This window comes from Daucus carota, chromosome 1 (genome assembly GCF_001625215.2).
Source record: "Daucus carota subsp. sativus chromosome 1, DH1 v3.0, whole genome shotgun sequence".
NCBI classification, from domain to species: domain Eukaryota; kingdom Viridiplantae; phylum Streptophyta; class Magnoliopsida; order Apiales; family Apiaceae; genus Daucus; species Daucus carota.
This window is the reverse complement of record NC_030381.2, coordinates 5,634,401-5,644,319: the sequence shown is the minus strand read 5'-3', so window position 1 is coordinate 5,644,319 and position 9,919 is coordinate 5,634,401. Positions and strand designations below refer to the sequence as shown.

Sequence of the window (9,919 nt, the reverse complement as noted above, 5' to 3'; positions counted from 1 at the left end):
TCCCCCAAATGTCACTGAAATTTCACAATTTTTTGCTCCATCTCTCCAGTTTCCCGCGTGTGTCATGTCAGTTTGTGATAAGGCTGATCCCAATTATCTAGGGATTTAATTTGAATTCAAATTAATTTAAAACCCAACTGAACTCCTAATAATGTGGCTAGTTGTAGAGTTCCAGCTAAACTCTCCCTCTTCACCTGCCTAGCTTCTCCTCGGGAAGCCGTGCATCATCAAGGCTATCTTCACGCCTTTCCAATCCAACCATGCCACCTGGCGCGTGTGTCTCCCACTTACCACTACTATAAATTCATGCCTCCGAAGCCTTGTTTTATTTTTTACTTTTAACTCTCACATCTTCCCTCTTACACTTCTCTCACACTCAAGGCACTCCAGACGCTAGTTTACTTCTTCCGGCGACCCTTCGGCTTTTCTCCGACTTTCAACCAAAGGTATGTTTCTCGACCCCCAGCTTTCCTTTTCGTTACATTTATCCATGTTTATGACTAGATGCTTGTATGATCCATGCCTGTCTGCCTCTTTTCCTCTTGATTGTTCACCTCGGTATGCGTGCACACACCCACATTTGCCTTGCTTGATGTTATTATGCCCGATTGAACCGCTAACTTGCCCTGCATGCCAGTTTTAGTGAAACATGTACACTTATCCTTTAAATATACACACACCACTGGTTTTAATTGACCCCAATTAGGCCCCGATTGTTCCCCAACTGGGTTATCGCCCTTTGTGTTGTCGCATCGCTTTGAGGCCATGATCGTAACCCTAGATTGTAAACCCTAGGTTCCCAATTGCCTCCAGGGGGAACCCCTCTTTCACAATCGAACCCCAGTGTTTGTGCCCTTTGTCTGCTGTGAATGTATTGTTTGTGTGATTTGTTTGCTATACTTGTTTAGCTGGTATCTTAGGGTTGTGATTGGGCGTTGATTGTTGTGGTTGAGATTAGGGTTAGGATTAGGCTTCCCGCTCCGGGTCCCTTGTTGGGCTTCCCGAAGAAGATGAACCGTCCTCCGTGGCCTGTGCTACTTCCCGTGAGGGATGTAGTCCTCTTACACCTCAGGGCTCCAACTGAAGCCTTTTCATTCCTCCTTCACACCCGTAGGGCTCCACCCTTGCAGCCCAGTCTTCCGCAAACCCTTTCTCCTTCTCCCTTTCTGTTTTTCTTTCTCTCGACCTTTCCTCATCTTACTGTGTCCTTTCGTTAACCCATCCTTTCCTATTGTAGATGTCTCATGGATCCATGTCCTCACACTCCTCTCAGTCTGCCACCAGCAAGGCTCCCGTTGTCGCGGTTGATACAGGATCCTCCTTTAGCCAGGACCTTCAACCTGCCCGACCCAGTTTAGGGGTTAGCTCCAGGACCCGCTCCAGGCGCAATTTGGTGGTGAAGGAGCTCAACTGGACCACCTCTGAGTCCAGTAAGGCGGATGGGACCTCGGGCCTCCCGCTGGACCCTGCTGCTGAAGCCCTCGAGGGGAGCCCCGAGGAGGCTGAGCGGGAGGCTGAGGCTTCCGTGGAGGTGATCGAGCCTCCAGCTGTAGTCCTGGCCTGCGAGCATATGGACTCCATCATGACTCCTGTTCGGCTGCAGTCCCTATTGGAGTCCTGCAACCCTGGCTGCACCTTGGGGATCCCGAAGCCAGGAGAGAGGTGTCACCGCTTCGACACCCTCAAGCCAGGCACTGGCTACCCCAAAGCCGTGCTTTCCGCCCAGTTCTTCAGGCTGGGTTTGTCTCTTCCCCTCCATCCTTTCATCCTGGAGGTCTTGGACTTCTATGAGGTCTCCCCCATGCAGCTCACCCCCAACTCCTACCGCATGGCGGTCTGCCTCTACATCCTCTATGACATCCACCATGGGGTGAGGATGTCTGCTTTGGAGTTAGGCTGGTTCTTCCAGCTGAAACTTACTGGCAGGACCCCAGGGTTCTTCTACCTTACTGCCTGGAACACCCACCACAAGAAGGGCATCAAGGGTAACCGCCAGTCGATGTCGGACTGGCAGAAGCTCTTCCTTTACTGCTATGACTGCCCAGTCTACAGGAAGGACTTCAACCTCTCCCCCAGTAAGCCAGCTTTTCCTTAATCCATTGTCTAGTTTAATCCTTTAGGGTTCCCGTTTAGTTTCCTTATGCTTGTATTTGTTGTAGACATGCCAGTGCAGACTCCTCTGGCGGGAGAGTCCCTTGAGAGAGCAAAGCATGTGTTGGGGCTATCCACCGGGCTAGGTGATGGCTCCAGCCTGCTTACTCCAGAAAATCTGGAGAGGCTCGGTTTTTCCACTACGGTGGTAGATGCATCCCCCGTTGACGAGGGGGGTGCAGATGTGGAGGCGACGGGAAGCCCAGGTTTCCTCTTAGCTTGCACCTTACATGATATTTGCTTTATAAATTCCCTTCCTGCATGCTTTATGATTTTTATGCCATCTGCTATGCTTGTATCTTCCCATATTCCCATATATGCCTGAATATTGTCTAATTGTTTCTCCTTGTCTCTTTCCACAGATATGGCTGCCAACATTCCCAAATTCATCAAGCGCTCCACTAAATACGAGGATCTGTTCGGGGAAGCCTCCGATTCTCAGGCTCCCCTCTCTGTAAAACCACTTTCCCAGCTCCCTTCCCCCTCTCTGGAGCAAAAGAAGACCTCCTCCGGGGGTCGCAAGCGGGACCCCTCCAAGACTGCTGAGGCGGGGTCTTCAGCTGAAGGCCGTACGAGCAAGAAGCCCAGGTTAACCCTGGCCCGCAGCTCTCCCGCTTCCTCCTCTTCTCAAAAGACTCAGCTCTTTCAGCGGATGCTCTCCGACCAGGTCCCCGAGGCTACCGTCCGGGAGTGGGACAGGCTTTCAATAGCCGAGGCCACCCGTGACAAGGTGGTGGCCAACGCTAAGAGCCTGTTCCTCGATCTGAAGATGGGGGAGCATGTTGCCGACACAGCCCGGGTCAATGAGAAGATGAGGGCGGATTTGAAGCAGGCTAAGGCGGACCTGGCTTCCGCTGTTAAAGACAGAGATCTTGTTCGGAAGGCCAACCAGGAGCTGAAGGAGGCCGAAGCCAAAGTCCGTGAGGAGAGGAGGAAGGAGGACGCCGTGAGGCGTTCCTTGGAGGAGGAGACAGATGGCCTGGGGGAGATGGTGAAGAGGTTGGAGGGCCAGGTGAAGGAGCTGCAGGAGGCTGCCGTTGCTGCAAAGGCGACGAGGAAGGAGCGGGAGGCCGCCGTTTTTGAGGCCGGAGTTACCGCAGGGGTCAAGGACTGCGTGAAATCGGCCTACCGCTTCTTCCCCGACAATGATTGGGCTAAGTTGGGGCCTGATGCTGCGGTAGCCCTGGAGGAGGCGAAGGCCGAAGATGCTTCTGGCCAGGAGAAGGTTCCGGCGACTTCCCAAGGTTTCTCCGGGGGTGGTGTTGAGAAAAGGGGTGTGGCTGAAGACGAGCCGAAGCCCGTGGAGCCAATCTCTGCGGGAACTGAGGTGACGCCCCCGGAAGGGGTTCCAGCTACAACCCTAGCGACCACCCTGGCTCCGCAAGACATCCTCCCTGCTGACGAGAAGGGCTCCTCCTCTCCTGCTTCCTGATCTTCCCTCCTCCTTGCTAATCAAACTTTTATTTATTTTCTTTGTTAATCCGAATTTGTGCGTGGCGCTTGTCGTCACGAATTGATATTTTTTGGATGAGGGTGCGGGCACCTCAGAATGCTCCGCCAGATATTTACCGCTTCAAGGGACCTCCCCCTGTTGGTGTGGGGAGGAATTTTCCCTTGAATTTTATTATTTTTATAACAGCTGCACTTTTCCTCCATTACTTGTCTTGTATGATTTTTCTGCATTCCCTTGGATATTTTTGTGTTGGTTGCCTAACTTTTCCATGCAGGTAGAAGGGATGAATATAGGGGATAACCCTTGTACTGAAAGTGTACACATTGTCCACCTTCTGGGGGGTTGCGACCCCTGGGGTCTTGTTCTTCAAAGTTGATTCCTGGCTTTGTAAATGTATACTGATGTGTATGTCTGTGTTAACTCCCCAATGGCGTATATAAAAGCACTTAGTCTCTCCTTGCAATAACCCATTTAGGCACAATTGAATTTGATCTCACATGTGTAAGAATCTAGGGACACCATTGGGTGTAAGCCTTAAAATGACCCCTTGGTGTAAGCCTTTAGAGTAGTCTCCAAATATAAGTTTTGAGATAATTTTACAACGTAGGCCTTGTAATAATTCCTCCAAATAAGTTCCGAAGTAATCCCACGAAGTGAGCTTTTTAGTGATCCCACAAAGTTGGCCTTGTAATAACTTCACCAAGTAAGCCTTATGAGCCTGGATAGGCTTTAAACTCGAAAGCTGCGGTAAGCCTTCGGCCTTGAAAGCCTCGATGGGCTTTAAACCTTGAAGGGCTACCGCAAGCCCAACACCATGAAAGCTTGAAAAGCTTTAGCCTTGATAGGCTTGAAACCTTGAAAGCTTGAAAAGCTTTAGCCTTGAAAGCCTTGATAGGCTTGAAACCTTGAAAGCTTGAAAAGCTTTAGCCTTGAAAGCCTTGATAGGCTTGAAACCTTGAAAGCTTGAAAAGCTTTAGCCTTGAAAGCCTTGATAGGCTTGAAACCTTGAAAGCTTGAAAAGCTTTAGCCTTGAAAGCCTTGATAGGCTTGAAACCTTGAAAGCTTGAAAAGCTTTAGCCTTGAAAGCCTTGATAGGCTTGAAACCTTGAAAGCTTGAAAAGCTTTAGCCTTGAAAGCCTTGATAGGCTTGAAACCTTGAAAGCTTGAAAAGCTTTAGCCTTGAAAGCCTTGATAGGCTTGAAACCTTGAAAGCTTGAAAAGCTTTAGCCTCGAAAGCCTTGATAGGCTTGAAACCTTGAAAGCTTGAAAAGCTTTAGCCTCGAAAGCCTTGATAGGCTTGAAACCTTGAAAGCTTGAAAAGCTTTAGCCTCGAAAGCCTTGATAGGCTTGAAACCTTGAAAGCTTGAAAAGCTTTAGCCTTGAAAGCCTTGATAGGCTTGAAACCTTGAAAGCTTGAAAAGCTTTAGCCTTGAAAGCCTTGATAGGCTTGAAACCTTGAAAGCTTGAAAAGCTTTCCTTCCCACCGGTGTGGTCAAGTTATCAAGTTGTGTTTACGAGTTTTAGTGTATTTAGCATTTTCGATTTCCAAATTTATTTGAATTTTAAGCCAGATGAGTAATGTTAATGATACGCCTACTACCCCCCGAGTTCTTTAGCATAATTTTAATTATGGTGGAGAACTAGATGCAATTGAAGCCTTAAATATTTTTTAAAGCATACATGAAGTATTCAATTAACAATCATGGTAAGCAAGTAAGCATACACAACATTTTCATAACGGAAAGCTGCGAAATTTTATTGAACCACATGGTAGAAATTGACATAGCATAATATTGGGGGGTGCAACGACACTACCCCCCGAGCGTCCTAGCAAGTAAAGCAAATAGTAGCCTGATAATTCTCCTAAAAGCATAGCGATTACAACTAATAAATCGCCTTTATTTCCTGACCCTTAAGCCGAAGCCTACAGAAATACTACCCGGGTGAAGCTACTGGTAATACCTCTTTAAGTGTTGGGCGTTCCATGCCCGTGGTATGAGTCTTCCATCCATGTCTGTGAGGTGATAGGTACCTTCCCAAAGCACTGTTTTGATGATATATGGTCCTTCCCACTTTGCACCGAAGGCCCCATGAGCGGGAACCCTCATGTTAGGCATCATTTTTCTGAGAACTAGGTCTCCCGTTTTGAGGGGTCGAGCCCTAACTTTCTTATCGAAGTATTTACGGGTCCTTTGTTGATATGCAGCAAGTTTTAACTGAGCCGTATCTCGTACTTCTTCAATCAGATCTAAGTAGAGCCTGTGGTTGACTTCATTATTCTCAGGGTCGTAGTTATCCCTTCGAAAAGATCCTGCTCCAACTTCCACGGGAACCATGGCTTCACACCGGTATGTTAGGGTGAACGGGGTTTCGCCGGTGGTTGACCTTGGGGTGGTGTTGTAAGACCACAACACCATGGGAAGTTCCTCCGGCCAGCATCCCTTTTTCTCTTCTAGTTTGGCTTTCAGGGTGTGCTTAATAATTTTGTTTACGGCCTCCGTTTGACCGTTGCTCTGAGGATGGCACACCGCGGAGAAGCCTTTCTTTATGCCAAGGTTTTCACAGAAATTCATCATTTCATTGCTGTCAAACTGTTTCCCATTGTCTGATATGAGCTTGTAGGGAACCCCGTAACGACAGACGATCGCGCGACAAACGAAGTCTACCAACTTCCTTGCAGTGATGGAAGCTAGGGGTTCAGCTTCAGCCCATTTAGTAAAGTAATCTACAGCCACGACTGCATATTTCACCCCTCCTTTCCCTTTTGGTAATTCACCAATTAGGTCTATACCCCAAACAGCAAATGGCCAGGGGCTTGTCAGGGTCTTCAGGGGTACCGCGGGGCTCTTGTTTGTATTGGAGAACCTTTGGCAACTGTCACAGGCCCTGGCGAAGGCATGAGCATCCTTGTGGAGGGTAGGCCAGTAGTAGCCTTGACGGAGGATTTTGTGAGCGAGGGAGGCACCCCCCGAGTGATTCCCACAGATTCCTTCATGCACCTCGCGCATAATGTACTCGCACCTTACCCCAGCAACGCACCTGAGGAGGGGCCGATTGAATCCCCTTTTGTAAAGGATTCCATCATAAATTACATACTGGGCTGCCTTGTACCTCAATTTCCTGGCCTCATCTTTGTTTGTAGGCAGGGTTCCGTTGGCTATGTATTCATGGATTGGGGTTGTCCAGAGGTTAGTCTCATCAGCTTCAACATCCATGACTTCAATTTTGGGGATGCTAGGCTGATGCTGGATTTCGAGGGGGATCACCCCGAGCATGTGTGCATCCCTCTGAGAGCCTAATTTGGCTAAGGCATCAGCATTTGCATTCTCAGACCTTGGTATTTGCTCTAGCTTGATTTCTCTGAATTTCCCAATTAGTTCCTGGGCATACCGCATATAGAGATCAGTGCGGGGACCCCTAGCCTGGAAGCCTCCTCGGATGTGCCAGACTACCAGCATAGAATCACTGTAAACATTCATATTTTCCACTCTCATTTCCAGGGCCAGCTTCAGGCCAGCTATTAGGGCTTCATACTCCGCGTCGTTGTTAGTGGCATTGAAGTCGAAATGAATGGAGCTTTGCAGCTTATGGCCTTCCGGACTGACTAAGACAATACCAGCCCCGGCCCCATTTCCATTTACAGCCCCATCGACGTACAGGTTCCACCAAGGGGAACAATTTTCAGGTATGGCTACTGAAGACTGGGGTTCAGATATGCATTCCATCCCTTCGACTTCAAAAGTGGGTGGAAATTCCAAGATGAAGTCGGCCAGCGCTTGCCCCTTTATTGCGGTTCTAGGCTTGTACTCTATGTCAAATTGGCCCAGCTCGACCGCCCATTTCATAATTCTTCCCGAGGCTTCCGGCTTATGCAGGACCTGTCTGAGAGGGAAGGATGTTCGTACTTCAATCTTGTGAGCCTGAAAGTAAGGCCTTAATTTGCGGGAAGCCAAAATCAGTGCATAGGCTAACTTCTCCATGTTTGAGTAGCGGGTTTCAGCATCAAGTAATCTCTTGCTCACATAGTATACTGGCTGTTGGGCTTGCTCTTCCTCCTTGATCAGGACAGCGCTAATTGAGAACTCGGAAACCCCTAGGTAAAGGATCAAGGCTTCACCCTCCGTCGGCTTGGCCAACAGTGGCGGGCTTCCAAGTTGCTCCTTCAGCTTTATGAAAGCAGCCTCACATTCTGTCGTCCATTCAAATTTTTGCCCCTTTTTTATGGCTGCAAAAAATTCTCTACATTTGTCTGAGGATTTTGAGATAAACCGGTTTAGGGCGGCGACCCGGCCTGTAAGGCATTGCACCTCCTTTACGTTCCTAGGCGACCTCATTTCAATTAAGGCCTTGATCTTCGCAGGGTTAGCTTCGATTCCCCTGTGATTGACAATGAAGCCCAAGAACTTGCCGGATTCAACCCCGAACACGCATTTTTGGGGATTCAACTTCATCCTGTAATCCCTCAGTATGTCGAACATCTCTGATAAGTGTGTAACATGATCGTAAGCTTCCTTTGATTTTACTAACATGTCATCTACATACACTTCCATAGTTCTTCCAATCTGATCTTTAAACATCTTATTGACCAGCCTCTGATATGTAGCCCCGGCATTTAGTAACCCAAACGGCATGCCTATATAGCAATAAAGCCCCCTGTCGGTGATGAAGGAGGTGTGTTCCTGATCTGGCTCGAACATGGGGATCTGATTGTAGCCCGAGTAGGCGTCCATGAAGCTTAACAGTGCATGCCCCGCAGTGGAATCTACCAATTGGTCAATTCGAGGGAGCGGGAAGCTATCCTTAGGGCAAGCCTTGTTCAGATCAGTAAAATCTATGCAAGTCCTCCACTTTCCGTTAGGTTTTTTCACCAACACTGGGTTTGCTAGCCAGGTGGGGTAAAAAGCTTCTTTCACTAGGCCTGCCTTCAATAGTCGGTCTACCTCTTCTTGAAGAGCGGTAGCCCTTTCCCCGCTAATTGGTCTTCTCTTCTGTCTGACTCCCTTCCTGTCTGGGTCAATATTGAGGTGGTGGCACATGACTTCCGGGTGAATCCCGATCATATCCGAATGGTTCCAGGCGAAGACGTCCAGATTATTCTTTAAGAATGCGGTCAGGGTTTCCCTTAGGTCCGGTCCCAACTGTTCCCCAATTTTTAGTTCTTTAGTGGGGTCGGACTCATCCACCAAGATGGACAGGGTATCCCCAGCTGCTCCAGTCTTCACCTGGGTTTCCGGCATCCTTGGGTCGAGGTCGATCTCAACGGTAACCTCTTTGTTGCCACCCTCTTGGGGTTGCGTACCCAGGATTTCATGAACGGGAAACCGTGTTCGGTTTCCGAGTTGATAGGTTACCATAGCACTATTGAAGTCACAAGGTGCCTCGCACTCATTTTCTTGCTTTTTATTTTGGGGCTGTTTTTGACCATCCCCTTCAAAGTCACTGTCAGTAGCATCTTCCACAATCCCTTCGACCAGGGTTTCAGCTGTATCAATATTCTTGGTTGGGAGTGCATCCGTGGGTGCAAGCCCTTCATGCACGGCATGCGAGGCTTCTAGATAAGGATCTTCCCCCGGATGTTGTACGATAATCACCATGTTGCAGGTTGCTTTCACAAACTTTATTAAAACCCTTCCCTGAGCCTTGGTTTCAGGTTTCTCTTCTATATCCACCTGCTTGTAACAGCTCTCCGGGATATCTTCATCCATTTGTTGGGCTTCTTTACAGGCTTTTACTGCAGATCTCAAAGCCTTGCTATAACATTCCCGGGAGTCAGCCTGACATCCTCGTACACATCCTACCCCATTGGGGGTTGGGAACTTCATGGATAAGTGGTATATTGAGGTTACAATCCGCATGTCCCTTAAGATAGGTCTGCCCAGGATCCCGTTATAGGAGATGTCTTCGTTTACTACCATGAACTCTGCAACCTGAGTGACAGCCCGGGGTTCCACTCCAAGGGTGATTGGGAGTCTTACCCTTCCAACAATCTGGACAGCATTCCCCGTGAAACCATACAACTCATTATAGCAAGCCATCATATCCTTATCCGCCATTTTCATTCTTTGATACGCATTGTAGGCCAAGATATTGACAGAGCTTCCGTTATCGACGAGAAGCCTGTGTACATTGATATTTCCGATCACGGCTGTTACCACCAGGGCATCGCTATGAGGATGGTGTACCGCGCGCGCATCCCCCTCAGTGAAGGTAATGTCCATAGTCTCCCCTTTGAACATTTTGGGAGGCCTTTCAGACAGATGGCACACATTGGTTAAGGGCGGCCCTCGGGCTTCCCGTACATATCTCTTCATAGCA

The 9,919-nt window shown here is 48.7% G+C and overlaps 1 protein-coding gene across 1 annotated transcript; it reads left to right on the top strand.

Annotated features, from left to right (window-relative positions):
* Window positions 1–1,237: 1,237 nt before the first annotated feature.
* Window positions 1,238–3,583, top strand: LOC135147852 (uncharacterized). The gene is made up of 3 exons (XM_064081914.1): window positions 1,238–1,430; window positions 2,160–2,357; window positions 2,514–3,583. Exons 1-3 carry the CDS (start codon window positions 1,238–1,240, stop codon window positions 3,581–3,583), a joined length of 1,461 nt encoding a protein of 486 aa, XP_063937984.1.
* The last annotated feature ends 6,336 nt before the right edge of the window (window positions 3,584–9,919 follow it).